This window comes from Trichomycterus rosablanca, chromosome 5 (genome assembly GCF_030014385.1).
Source record: "Trichomycterus rosablanca isolate fTriRos1 chromosome 5, fTriRos1.hap1, whole genome shotgun sequence".
Taxonomy (NCBI): Eukaryota; Metazoa; Chordata; class Actinopteri; order Siluriformes; family Trichomycteridae; genus Trichomycterus; species Trichomycterus rosablanca.
The window spans coordinates 49449073-49463783 of record NC_085992.1 but is presented as its reverse complement, the minus strand read 5'-3'; the positions used below and the strand labels follow the sequence as shown (position 1 = coordinate 49463783).

The 14711-nt window shown below is 39.9% G+C and overlaps 1 protein-coding gene across 3 annotated transcripts in view; it reads left to right on the top strand.

The window, feature by feature from the left end:
• Positions 1-1735: 1735 nt before the first annotated feature.
• The window catches only part of phactr2 (phosphatase and actin regulator 2), a 52657-nt gene continuing 39681 nt past the window's right edge, over positions 1736-14711 (top strand). For all 3 annotated transcript variants that reach the window (XM_062996258.1, XM_062996257.1, XM_062996256.1), the window contains exon 1: positions 1736-1948. In XM_062996258.1, the coding sequence (XP_062852328.1) occupies positions 1906-1948 (43 nt within the window). In that variant the 5' untranslated portion in view covers positions 1736-1905. The remainder of the gene's footprint in view (positions 1949-14711) is intronic.

Below are 14711 nucleotides of genomic sequence, written 5' to 3'. Positions count from 1 at the left end.
GGTGTTAAAATGGCCAAGTCAAAGTCCAGACCTGAATCCCATCGAGAATCTGTGGAAAGAGCTGAAAACTGCTGTTCACAAACGCTCTCCATCCAACCTCACTGAGCTCGAACTGTTTTGCAAGGAAGAATGGGCAAAAATATCTGTCTCTCGATGTGCAAAACTGATAGAGACATACCCCAAGCGACTTGCAGCTGTAATCGCAGCAAAAGGTGGCGCTACAAAGTATTAACGCAAGGGGGCTGAATAATATTGCACGCCCCACTTTTCAGTTTTTTATTTCTAAAAAAAGTTTTAAATATCCAATAAATTTCGTTCCACTTCACGATTGTGTCCCACTTGTTGTTGATTCTTCACAAAAAATTACAATTTCATATCGTTATGTTTAAAGCCTGAAATGTGGCAAAAGGTTGAAAAGTTCAAGGGGGCTGAATACTTTTGCAAGGCACTGTATTATCTTACATATTACTGTTCTATTCTCGGTATGAATGTTCACTGCACTGTTTTCATTGTTGATATATTTTATTTTGCAATATAAATCTCTATACTATACTATAGAAATAATAATAAACAATAGTGATTTATCTGTTTATCTATCTGTCTGTCCGTTCCTCCGTCTGTCCATCTATCTGTCTGTCTGTCTGTCTGTCTGTCTGTCTGTCTGTCTGTCTGTCTGTCTATCTATCTATCTATCTATCTATCTATCTATCTATCTATCTATCTATCTATCTATCTGTCTGTCTGCCTGCCTGCCTGCCTGCCTGTCTATCTATTTAGCTATCAAGCTATCTTATCTATCTGTCTGTCTGTCTGCCTGCCTATCTATCTATCTATCCATCTATCTATCTATCTATCTATCTATCTATCTATCTATCTATCTATCTATCTATCTATCTATCTATCTATCTATCAAGCTATCTATCTATCTACCTATCTATCTATCTATCTATCTATCTATCTATCTATCTATCTATCTATCTATCTATCTATATATCTATCTGTCTATCTGTCTATCTATCTATCTATCTATCTATCTATCTATCTATCTATCTATCTATCTATCTATCTATCTATCTATCAAGCTATCTATCTATCTATCTATCTATCTATCTATCTATCTATCTATCTATCTATCTATCTATCTATCTATCTATCTATCTATCTATCTATTTAGCTATCAAGCTATCTTATCTGTCTGTCTGTCTGTCTATCTATCTATCTATCTGTCTGTCTGTCTGCCTGCCTGTCTATCTATTTAGCTATCAAGCTATCTTATCTGTCTGTCTGTCTGTCTGTCTGTCTATCTGTCTGTCTTAATATCTATCTATAGTAGAGCCTTAAGTAATGACAGTGGACTGTAAAGGCCACAGCACAGGACTTGTTGTAAACACTAAAGACTAATGTTAGATGAGGATTTTGGTGGTATTTGATCTGTTTTATGATGATGTTCCATCCCTGCAGTACAGCAGAGTAACAGAAGTACAGAACCCAGGTTGAGTTGCTGAATGTTCTGGTGGATCAGAAGAGTAAAACTGTGGTATAACATGTAAAATAGTTACTTTATTTCCTGATATATATATTGCTCCGAAGACTCTTGGTGTGGTTTCTCTGTGCTGAAGTGTGTGTGTGTGTGTGTGTGTGTGTGAGTGTGAGTGTGTGTGTGAGGAGGAGTCAGACCGCTTCCTCCGTCTGATCAGTGCCGCCCTACACACACACACTTCGTGAAGCGATGAGAAGGGTTTGAGACGTTTCGAGTCGTTTTCTCAGCAGTCGCAGCAGCTTTGTGCTCCAGTCTGAGTTAACTGAACCCTGGACAAACTTCAGGTCAGAATGAAGAAGAAAAAGTAGCGATGGAAGCTCGCGCTGGGTTCACTTAACGATCCGGTACAGCGGAAAGACTCGGACATGGGTCAGACATCAGTGTCCAGCCTGGGTCCCGAGAGCTCCGGTGAGTGTGTTCAGTGTGAGATAAGTCTGTGTTTAGTGTGTACAGTGTGTGATGAGTCTGTATGTAGAGTATGGAGTGTGTAGAGACTTGTTATGGAGTGTGTATTTAGAGTATGGAGTGTGTAACAAGTCTGTATGGAGTGTGTATTTAGAGTATGGAGTGTGTATTTAGAGTATGGAGTGTGTAACAAGTCTGTATGGAGTGTGTATTTAGAGTATGGAGTGTGTATTTAGAGTATGGAGTGTGTAACAAGTCTGTATGGAGTGTGTATTTAGAGTATGGAGTGTGTATTTAGAGTATGGAGTGTGTAACAAGTCTGTATGGAGTGTGTATTTAGAGTATGGAGTGTGTAACAAGTCTGTATGGAGTTTGTATTTAGAGTATGGAGTGTGTATTTAGAGTATGGAGTGTGTATTTAGAGTATGGAGTGTGTAACAAGTCTGTATGGAGTGTGTATTTAGAGTATGGAGTGTGTATTTAGAGTATGGAGTGTGTATTTAGAGTATGAGTGTGTATTTAGAGTATGGAGTGTGTAACAAGTCTGTATGGAGTGTGTATTTAGAGTATGGAGTGTGTAACAAGTCTGTATGGAGTGTGTATTTAGAGTATGGAGTGTGTATTTAGAGTAGGGAGTGTGTATTTAGAGTATGGAGTGTGTATTTAGAGTATGGAGTGTGTAACAAGTCTGTATGGAGTTTGTATTTAGAGTATGGAGTGTGTATTTAGAGTATGGAGTGTGTAACAAGTCTGTATGGAGTGTGTATTTAGAGTATGGAGTGTGTATTTAGAGTATGGAGTGTGTAACAAGTCTGTATGGAGTGTGTATTTAGAGTATGGAGTGTGTAACAAGTCTGTATGGAGTTTGTATTTAGAGTATGGAGTGTGTATTTAGAGTATGGAGTGTGTATTTAGAGTATGGAGTGTGTAACAAGTCTGTATGGAGTGTGTATTTAGAGTATGGAGTGTGTATTTAGAGTATGGAGTGTGTATTTAGAGTATGAGTGTGTATTTAGAGTATGGAGTGTGTAACAAGTCTGTATGGAGTGTGTATTTAGAGTATGGAGTGTGTAACAAGTCTGTATGGAGTGTGTATTTAGAGTATGGAGTGTGTATTTAGAGTAGGGAGTGTGTATTTAGAGTAGGGAGTGTGTATTTAGAGTATGGAGTGTGTAACAAGTCTGTATGGAGTGTGTATTTAGAGTATGGAGTGTGTATTTAGAGTAGGGAGTGTGTATTTAGAGTAGGGAGTGTGTATTTAGAGTATGGAGTGTGTAACAAGTCTGTATGGAGTGTGTATTTAGAGTAGGGAGTGTGTATTTAGAGTAGGGAGTGTGTATTTAGAGTATGGAGTGTGTAACAAGTCTGTATGGAGTGTGTATTTAGAGTATGGAGTGTGTAACAAGTCTGTATGGAGTGTGTATTTAGAGTATGGAGTGTGTAACAAGTCTGTATGGAGTGTGTATTTAGAGTATGGAGTGTGTATTTAGAGTATGGAGTGTGTATTTAGAGTATGGAGTGTGTATTTAGAGTATGGAGTGTGTAACAAGTCTGTATGGAGTGTGTTTTTAGAGTATGGAGTGTGTAACAAGTCTGTATGGAGTGTGTATTTAGAGTATGGAGTGTGTATTTAGGGTATGGAGTGTGTAACAAGTCTGTATGGAGTGTGTATTTAGAGTATGGAGTGTGTAACAAGTCTGTATGGAGTGTGTATTTAGAGTATGGAGTGTGTAACAAGTCTGTATGGAGTGTGTATTTAGAGTATGGAGTGTGTATTTAGAGTAGGGCGTGTGTATTTAGAGTAGGGAGTGTGTATTTAGAGTAGGGAGTGTGTATTTAGAGTAGGGAGTGTGTATTTAGAGTATGGAGTGTGTAACAAGTCTGTATGGAGTGTGTATTTAGAGTATGGAGTGTGTATTTAGAGTAGGGAGTGTGTATTTAGAGTAGGGAGTGTGTATTTAGAGTATGGAGTGTGTAACAAGTCTGTATGGAGTGTGTATTTAGAGTATGGAGTGTGTAACAAGTCTGTATGGAGTGTGTATTTAGAGTATGGAGTGTGTATTTAGAGTAGGGAGTGTGTATTTAGAGTATGGAGTGTGTATTTAGAGTATGGAGTGTGTAACAAGTCTGTATGGAGTGTGTATTTAGAGTATGGAGTGTGTAACAAGTCTGTATGGAGTGTGTATTTAGAGTATGGAGTGTGTAACAAGTCTGTATGGAGTGTGTATTTAGAGTATGGAGTGTGTATTTAGAGTATGGAGTGTGTAACAAGTCTGTATGGAGTGTGTTTTTAGAGTATGGAGTGTGTAACAAGTCTGTATGGAGTGTGTATTTAGAGTATGGAGTGTGTATTTAGAGTATGGAGTGTGTAACAAGTCTGTATGGAGTGTGTATTTAGAGTATGGAGTGTGTATTTAGAGTATGGAGTGTGTATTTAGGGTATGGAGTGTGTAACAAGTCTGTATGGAGTGTGTATTTAGAGTATGGAGTGTGTAACAAGTCTGTATGGAGTGTGTATTTAGAGTATGGAGTGTGTAACAAGTCTGTATGGAGTGTGTATTTAGAGTATGGAGTGTGTAACAAGTCTGTATGGAGTGTGTATTTAGAGTATGGAGTGTGTATTTAGAGTATGGAGTGTGTAACAAGTCTGTATGGAGTGTGTATTTAGAGTATGGAGTGTGTATTTAGAGTATGGAGTGTGTAACAAGTCTGTATGGAGTGTGTATTTAGAGTATGGAGTGTGTAACAAGTCTGTATGGAGTGTGTATTTAGAGTATGGAGTGTGTATTTAGAGTATGGAGTGTGTATTTAGAGTATGGAGTGTGTATCAAGTCTGTATGGAGTGTGTATTTAGAGTATGGAGTGTGTAACAAGTCTGTATGGAGTGTGTATTTAGAGTATGGAGTGTGTAACAAGTCTGTATGGAGTGTGTATTTAGAGTATGGAGTGTGTATTTAGAGTATGGAGTGTGTATTTAGAGTATGGAGTGTGTATCAAGTCTGTATGGAGTGTGTATTTAGAGTATGGAGTGTGTATCAAGTCTGTATGGAGTGTGTATTTAGAGTATGGAGTGTGTAACAAGTCTGTATGGAGTGTGTATTTAGAGTATGGAGTGTGTATTTAGAGTATGGAGTGTGTAACAAGTCTGTATGGAGTGTGTATTTAGAGTATGGAGTATGTGTGTGTAGTATGGAGTGTGTACAGAGTGTATATGTAGAGTACGGAGTATGTATGCAGTATGGAGTGTGTAGAGAGTCTGTATGTACCATGGAGTGTGTACAGTGTGTGTATGTAGAGTATGGAGTGTGTACAGCCAGTATGTGCAGTATTGAGTGTATATAGAGTGTATATGCAGAGTATAGAGTGTGTACTGAGTGTGTATGTAGAGTATAGAGTGTGTACAGTGTGTTTGTTTGGAGTAAGTGTGTGTGCACAGAGTGTGTATATAGATTTTGGAGTGTGTATAGAGTGTGTATGTATGGTGTAAGTGTGTGTAGTGTGTGTACAGAGTGTGTATGTACAGTATGGAGTGTGTATGTACAGTATGGAGTGTGTACAGAGTGTGTATGTACAGTATGGAGTGTGTACAGAGTGTGTATGTACAGTATGGAGTGTGTATGTACAGTATGGAGTGTGTACAGAGTGTGTATGTACAGTATGTAGTGTGTACAGAGTGTGTATGTACAGTATGGAGTGTGTACAGAGTGTGTATGTACAGTATGGAGTGTGTATGTACAGTATGGAGTGTGTACAGAGTGTGTATGTACAGTATGGAGTGTGTATGTACAGTATGGAGTGTGCATGTACAGTATGGAGTGTGTACAGAGTGTGTATGTACAGTATGGAGTGTGTACAGAGTGTGTATGTACAGTATGGAGTGTGTATGTACAGTATGGAGTGTGTACAGAGTGTGTATGTACAGTATGGAGTGTGTACAGAGTGTGTATGTACAGTATGGAGTGTGTATGTACAGTATGGAGTGTGTACAGAGTGTGTATGTACAGTATGGAGTGTGTATGTACAGTATGGAGTGTGTACAGAGTGTGTATGTACAGTATGGAGTGTGTACAGAGTGTGTATGTACAGTATGGAGTGTGTATGTACAGTATGGAGTGTGTACAGAGTGTGTATGTACAGTATGGAGTGTGTATGTACAGTATGGAGTGTGTACAGAGTGTGTATGTACAGTATGGATTGTGTATGTACAGTATGGATTGTGTACAGAGTGTGTATGTACAGTATGGATTGTGTATGTACAGTATGGAGTGTGTACAGAGTGTGTATGTACAGTATGGAGTGTGTATGTACAGTATGGAGTGTGTATGTACAGTATGGAGTGTGTACAGAGTGTGTATGTACAGTATGGATTGTGTATGTACAGTATGGAGTGTGTACAGAGTGTGTATGTACAGTATGGAGTGTGTATGTACAGTATGGAGTGTGTACAGAGTGTGTATGTACAGTATGGAGTGTGTATGTACAGTATGGAGTGTGTATGTACAGTATGGAGTGTGTACAGAGTGTGTATGTACAGTATGGATTGTGTATGTACAGTATGGAGTGTGTATGTACAGTATGGAGTGTGTACAGAGTGTGTATGTACAGTATGGAGTGTGTATGTACAGTATGGAGTGTGTACAGAGTGTGTATGTACAGTATGGAGTGTGTATGTACAGTATGGAGTGTGTATGTACAGTATGGAGTGTGTACAGAGTGTGTATGTACAGTATGGAGTGTGTATGTACAGTATGGAGTGTGTACAGAGTGTGTATGTACAGTATGGAGTGTGTATGTACAGTATGGAGTGTGTATGTACAGTATGGAGTGTGTACAGAGTGTGTATGTACAGTATGGAGTGTGTATGTACAGTATGGAGTGTGTACAGAGTGTGTATGTACAGTATGGAGTGTGTATGTACAGTTTGGAGTGTGTACAGAGTGTGTATGTACAGTATGGAGTGTGTACAGAGTATGTACAGTATGGAGTGTGTACAGAGTGTGTATGTACAGTATGGAGTGTGTACAGAGTGTGTATGTACAGTATGGAGTGTGTACAGAGTGTGTATGTACAGTATGGAGTAAGTGTGTGTGTAGTGTGTACAGTGTGTGTATGTAGAATAGAGAGTGTGTATGTAGAGTAGAGAGTATGTAGAGTTTGGTGTAAGTGTGTGTGTAGTGTGTACAGAGTGTGTGTGTGTGTGTGTGTGTGTGTGTGTGTAGTTTGCGTTTGATGCCACTTGGTTGTTGGTATGAACAGGGAGGTCTTCAGACTCACTGAGCACTTGGGTCTCGTCTGACAGTCGTTTACTGTAATATGGTACAGGGTGGCATGATCGCTCGGTTAATAGCACTGTCATCTTACAGCCAGAAGGTCCTGGGTTTGAATCCCAGACGTAGCGATCAGGCTCCTTTCTGTGTGGAGTCTGCATGCTCTCCCCGTGTCTGTGTGGGTTTCCTTCAGGAGCTCTGGTTAAATTGAGGAATTGGATCCAGGAACCATTTAAACCTGCTCTGCTATGAATTAGAGGCTGGCTGACGCTGTTCACAGTCAAGTGAGTTTAAAATTGCCATTGCTTAAAACCTCTGTTCATGCTTTTTATCGTCCATACGGTCATTAAAGTGGCGGATTCTGGAGCATGGGCTGTTTTTAGCCTCTAAACCCATTACTTATATCTCAGAACATCTAGATTGTCCACGCTGGTCCAGTTTTGGTCTTGGTTGTCTCAGTTAAATAATTCCTGCCACAAACATTAGAAAGACTTTGGAGAGCTGAAATGGCAGCTGAGATGGTATTTGTTTTGCTAATTGTGAGGAGGCAAAAATTCAAATTAGTTTGGCCTTGTTTAGGACACTTCCTGTTTAGTCTCCGCCTCCTTTCTGGCTCATCTATAAACCTGCTGCAGTTCTTCATCTTTGCTTTTTATTTTAGTTGAATCAGATACAGCTCTCGGACATTTAGGAGCTAATTACCCTTGTTCTAGGTGAACCAGGGTCACTGTTCCACATATTTAAACATATTTATTCAATAACAGGACATAAACTCACACACAGCTACGTACAATTTACAGTAGACGGTTTTATACACACCTCTTTTACAACAACAAAGAGCTGGTGATAAAAAGAGGAAAGGCGGGTAATGTTACTATGGTTACGCTAGGACTATCTTCCCTGCCCATCAGCTGCTTGTGTCACAGGTTTGCTGGTTCCAGACCAGCAACATTATGGACCCAGAACTGTACCACTTATAATAATATGGTAGTGTGTGTTGTACTGGTACTAGATGCTGCAGGATATCTGTTTTTTTAATATTTGTTACACTTATAATAATCTTTATTAACCTTTTCTTATCTTATGGTTGGCCTCACTGGCCCTGACTGAAATGTCGTTGCAATCTTTTCTTGGGGGAACTCCCTACATATTTATCCACAGGCCAATTCTGCTGGTCTATACTGTTGACGTCTATGGGTGTGTGTCCTCTTTGTAGCTATTTATAGACTGTTTTCAGTAATTTATTGGTATTTCTGTGGTAGCAAATATAGCAATAACGCTCCGCTAGCCTTTTATTATTGGGCATTTTTTAAACAGAGGATACTGTTGTCCTTTTTGCTCAAAGGACTATTTTCTTCCCAGCACTGACGTTTTAGTACATTGTTGTACCTATAACACTCATACCTGTACAAAGCAGTACCATGGTCATATACAGGTGCGTTTAGACTTATGATGGGGTTCTGTTCTAATAGCCCCATCATAAGATGAAAATATCGTAAATCAAAGACAGTGCTATGGTAGCCAAATCGAAGTCTAGCCTACAGTAATCAGTAGGGCTGGGTATCGCCACTAATTTCCTGGATCGATTCGATTCGATTCACAAGGTCCCGATTCGATTCGATTTCCGATTCGATTCGATTTCGATTCAACACAGTTAGGCATATTTGAGTTACATTAACAGGTTTTGTTTAAATATGTACAGATGTTCAGAGAACGAATGTGATAATTGTTTAAAGAACACTCATTATTAGGGCTGAAACGATTCCTCGAGTAACTCGAGTAAATCGATTACTAAAAATCATCGATTCAAATTTTTTGCATCGAGGAATCGTTTAATCCGCACAACCATATACAGCTCACGGTGTTTTACACGGACGACTTTCACTTTTGCGCAGCGTGTTTAACGCTGTGTGCAGGTGACGTGAAGAATCTGAGGGCTGCGTCCCAAATATCTTAAACATAAACAGAACTTAACAGGACTTGATCCGGGTTCTTTTTGCGGACAGTTTAATGAACACTACGTATTTGGACACGTTCGCCGCTCCTGCGAACTGAACGTATCGGTTTAGGACGCAGCCGAGATTTGATAGCGCGGACTGCAAAATATAGAGAGAAAATAGCGAACAGGAGGAGACTGGACAGAGAAAACCACAGAAAGTTTGAGATCATTTTAAGCTGATAAAACTAAAACTCAGTATAACATCCACACCATCAGAGCGTTGTGTTTACTTTACTCATGTTTACTGACTTTACTTCGTTTCAACCACCACAGGCTTTTATGAAGATTTAGGCAAACACACACACACACACACACACACACACACACACCAGATCTACCTCATCTAGAGACACAATCCTGACAGATTTTTATCCCCCTACAAACACCACAAAACCTCCCAACAAAATATTAAAGCTTTATGTTCTGCGTGAGCTGTAGCTGAAACTTTGAGTTTTGAAAGTTGCACAAATTACAGGCTTATGTTCATTTTAAAAGTAAATTGATTTATTTTTGATTTATTTATTTTTGCATTTAAAAAATGTTAAACTGTCCTGTATGCAAGGAATACAAATGTACAGTTTGGTTTAAGAAACATGTCTTATTTAATCTAATATGTATTTGTTTTTGCTCTTTGTTAAAGCAAAAGTATTTCTTATCCGATTACTCGATTAATCGCTGGAATAATCGATAGAATACTCGATTACAAAAATAATCGATAGTTGCAGCCCTACTCATTATTAAAAATATTTGTGTATTTTGTTTACATAAATAATTAATCCAAAACAGAAAACAGTAACATTCATTTTTTATTATTATTTTATATGTCTGACACACTACAACATTGTAAATGTAATGTAAACATACACCTGGCTGTTGAACAGCTTATGCCAAGTTTACACTACACGACACTCTGATTTGCCGGGTCGCTGTAATGTTCACACTACACGACTCACAGGTGATAGGGGGGGTTTCACACTACACCATCTATCACCAGCTGGAATCACAGGCGAGCTTCTCTGCTCTCCAAAACTACGTTTTATCACGAAAACAAACGTGAGAAGTGATGAAAGGTTTAATGATACCACGTCCAAACATGCACATCAACAAGTAGCGAGAGATCAAAGTTTGTGCGCTGATGTAGAAAACAGAGAAAAATAAATGAATCTGAGTGGATCTGGCAACACGAGCAGCATGGCTTGTTCTATAGTGAGTTGGAGGTTAATAAATATTTTGTTTTGTAGAGAACGATCAGGTCAGAAATCCTGTAAAACTCGTGTGCTGATGTATTCTGATAGAAACTATATTACGCCCCTGAACCACCTGTTTACAACCTCGCCCCTGTGTTTCCCCTCGCTGTTTCTCACATTGATCGAGAGCCGAGTTTTGATCGCAGAGCGAACACCGAGTTCCTCCCGAACCTAGCGCCGACCCGTCGCCGAGCGAAAATCAGGGCAAAAATCGTGTAGTGTGAACCAGACATAACTTGAGCTTCTGCCGTGCTGAACTGATGTGCAGGTCAGATCTCGTTGCGCAAAAAAAACACTGGCCGGTCACGCGAAATGAAAGGGGGTAACAGATTTCCGTGTGCACCGTAAAAAGGGGCGTATTTAAAAGATCGATCTCGCGTTTATATGAATCGATATCGGATCGTTCAAATAAAGATCGATTCGAATCGAAAAATCGATTTTATAAACCCACCCCTAGTAATCAGTAATTTGTCAAATTTCCTAATATTTTAACATGAAACATGGTCATCGTGCTATTAATGATAATAATAGCAGTTTACAATAACAAGCATTATTTTGTGTCGGTTCTGTACTCACCTGTTGAAGCTACTGAACGCAAGATACTCTGAATTTTTCAGAAGGAATTCAACATTCTAAATGCAGTTAGGAACAGAGCTTCAGAAGCGATACGTTTACAGGAGATTAACTTGGGCATTTGGTAGACATCATTGTTTACACATGTATGTCTGGATAACAAATACAGAGGTACCTTGTAACTCAACGTCCCCTAAACTCAAAACCTGTGAAACTCAACACTCTTCATCAAGAAAACTACCGTTTTGTTCAGCGCTCGGCTTGAGTGGTGCAATAAAACATCATTAAAGGGATAATATGAGACGAATCTGCATTAGTGTGGAATAAGCATCAGATCCAGGGTTACAGCTCCACATGTATCTGTGTTTATCTGGATTTTCCTCCCTGTTTCACTTTTAAACTTGTGTTACAGCTCGAGCTTCTGAGAAATGGTGAGAATCCGAATCAGCTTCTCCCACACTTAACGTTAAAAAAAAGCTTAACGTGGTTTAATGTAGTAAAAGAAGGAGACAGGAGCACTAAACTTCTCTTCATTATTACTGCTCATAAGTTCTCTCTCCGATTAAGAAGAATAATATTGTAAAGTGGACAGATCGTAACTAGAGGAGCATCTGTAATTGCAGTACTGAGATTATTGTCCACTGTTGGACCGTAGGGTTTTTATACTTACAGTGTACCTCGACAGTGTATGGTAGGTGTAGCTCATAAAATGGTTAGCGTCCCTTTTTTTTAATCAGTGCCAGTATATTAAAGGTTTATGGACTTGGTATTTTACCTGCAAATGAAAGCATTCTATTCACACGGCTGTGGAATTTAAACTGGGGTGGGGGGTTGGTGTTAGCGCTGGAGGTATGACGGTGTAATTATGTGTCCGGAGGCCCGGAATTCCTACTGCTGTCCCTGACCAGTGGTCTGTGTTTGGCTGCATTTTTTCACCACTTGCAGCTGATGGTCTGGAATCGATGTTTGGAATCAGAAGACGATGAGATGATGTCGTGATGTTATTTATCCTGGTCAGTGTTGCAGTGCTCTGGTTTCCTTGGAGTCACTGGGCGCGATGCAGTAACACATCCCGGACAGGGTGTCAATCCCCCGCCCTCAGACATAGATACCTGACTGGTTGGTAGCACCGCTGGAGATTCAGACCCTGGATCCCAGCAGTATTGGGTTTAGCTGTGCTGAAATCTGCTGCGACTCGACTGTGATGACTCCTGGATGCTGAGCGGGGGTCGCTTTCCATTAAAATAAATAGAATAGAATACCCTGCACAGGGCGGCAATCTTCTTGCTACTGATTTCAGCAAAATGAAGTTTTTAAATAAATCAGACACCATGGGTCTGTGTAAAAAGCTAGTGAGCTGCATCACAGCCTCAGTAGAGAGGATTCTGATAAGACGTCAAACTCATACAGCAGATTATTTAGATGCTTTACTTAGACAGAGATGACCCTTTCTGGTCCGACTTGGGGCTTGGGTCCGGCACTGAGAGTGCATTGGCAAATGCATCTCCCAATGACTAGGGCAATCATATCCATGCAGATGCTCGACCGGCTGATAGCACAGCTGAGATTTGAACCCTGGATCCCCAGATCAGCATACTTAACTGAGCGCTCTTTTTAGAGTGCACTATGATACACTGTTTAAATTCATGTAGAATTAGGAGCTAGAAGATTAATTAATCCCCATTATACCCCAAATCTCCTTTTGGGGTATAATGTCCTCCTTTTTGGGGTATGATGTCCTCCTTTTGGGGTCTGATGTTCTCCTTTTTGGGATCTGATGTTCTCCTTTTGGGGTATAATGTCCTCCTTTTTGGGGTATGATGTCCTCCTTTTGGGGTATAATGTCCTCCTTTTTGGGGTATGATGTCCTCCTTTTGGGGTCTGATGTTCTCCTTTTTGGGATCTGATGTTCTCCTTTTTGGGGTATAATGTCCTCCTTTATGGGGTCTGGTGTTCTCCTTTTTGTGATCTGATGTTCTCCTTTTGGGGTATAATGTCCTCCTTTTTGGGATCTGATGTTCTCCTTTTGGGGTATAATGTCCTCCTTTTTGGGGTATGATGTCCTCCTTTTTGGGGTATAATGTCCTCCTTTATGGGGTCTGGTGTTCTCCTTTTTGGGATCTGATGTTCTCCTTTTGGGGTATAATGTCCTCCTTTTTGGGATCTGATGTTCTCCTTTTGGGGTATAATGTCCTCCTTTTTGGTATCTGATGTCCTCCTTTTTGGGGTCTGATGTTCTCCTTTTGGGGTATAATGTCCTCCTTTTTGGGATCTGATGTCCTCTTTTTGGAGTCTGATGTCCTTCTTTCAGGGATCTGATGTCCTCTTCTTTGGAGTATGATGTCCTTCTTTTAGGGGTCTGATGTCCTCCTTATTAGAGTCTAATGTCCTCCTTTGTGGGGTCTGATGTCCTCCTTTTTAGAGTCTGATGTCCTCCTCTTTGGGGTCTGATGTCCTCCTTTTTAAGGTATGATGTCCTCCTTTTTAGAGTCTGATGTCCTCCTTTTTGGGGTCTGATGTCCTTCTTTTTGGGGACTGATGTCCTCCTTTTTAAGGTATGATGTCCTTTTTTGGGGGGTATGATGTCTTCCTTTTAGGGGTCTGATGTCCTCCTTATTAGAGTCTAATGTCCTCCTTTGTGGGGTCTGATGTCCTTCTTTTTAAGGTATGATGTCCTTTTTTGGGGGGTCTGATGTCCTCCTTTTTAGAGTCTAATGTCCTCCTCTTTGGGATCTGATCCCATCTCTTTGGGGTATAATGACCTCTTTTTTAGAGTCTGTTGCCTTCTTTTTGGGATCTGATACCCTGATCTGATGGGGACTGATTTCTTGTCCTGTCAGCATTTCATTTAATTTAGTTCAGTTTTAATGTTTGGGTAGCAGGTGGACAGCAGGTTCTGATGACTCCACCCTTGACAGTCAAGTGCAGAAAGTCCCCAGTGTTCCACATAAAGGTTGTAGTCAGTCGTCCGGGTATTTTTAGTGTCCTGTACTGTGCTGAATTTCCTAGAGCGCCTAAACATACCAGATTATTTCGTGTAAAGTGTAGATTAGCTCATGCTTCTATATAAACATGAGTGATGTATTCTGGGTGTTTACGTCACACATGATGACACGTCAGAATAACGGAGAAGATCGTGTTAAGTTATGATATATCGTCCATACTTGCTGTGTAATAAATAAAGGATCCTGACCTTAATGGTATTGATCAGGTCCAAACATGATCTGTTTATGTATCGATGTAAAACGCTAATGTCTTAAAATGCAGCATTATTGTTTAATAGAAGTCGTAGATAATTCTGGACATCACGGCTCTTCCTGATACATAACTGAGTAAAACATTCTCTGAACTGATTATTATTTGGTCGATTCTTTGTAATATCAGGAACTGAAACATCAAGATCAGGAAATAGGAAGTGAAGTTAAAGACGACAAAACATGAGTTCCTTCATGTTTGGTGCAGTGCAGACGATGTGTCTTAAGAGTCGTGTTTCTGTAGCTGGGGAGTGTGACCCCTCGGTGGGTCGCCAAAACAATTTGAGGGTCGTGAGATGATATTGTTCTGATATTGTTTTTAACATTTAAAACTGTGACTTTTAAAGATTGTCGCAATTGAGAGTGTTTCCTTCCTCCAAAATAAAGAGACTGGATGCCCTGTCCACACAAACTCAGATTTCTTTT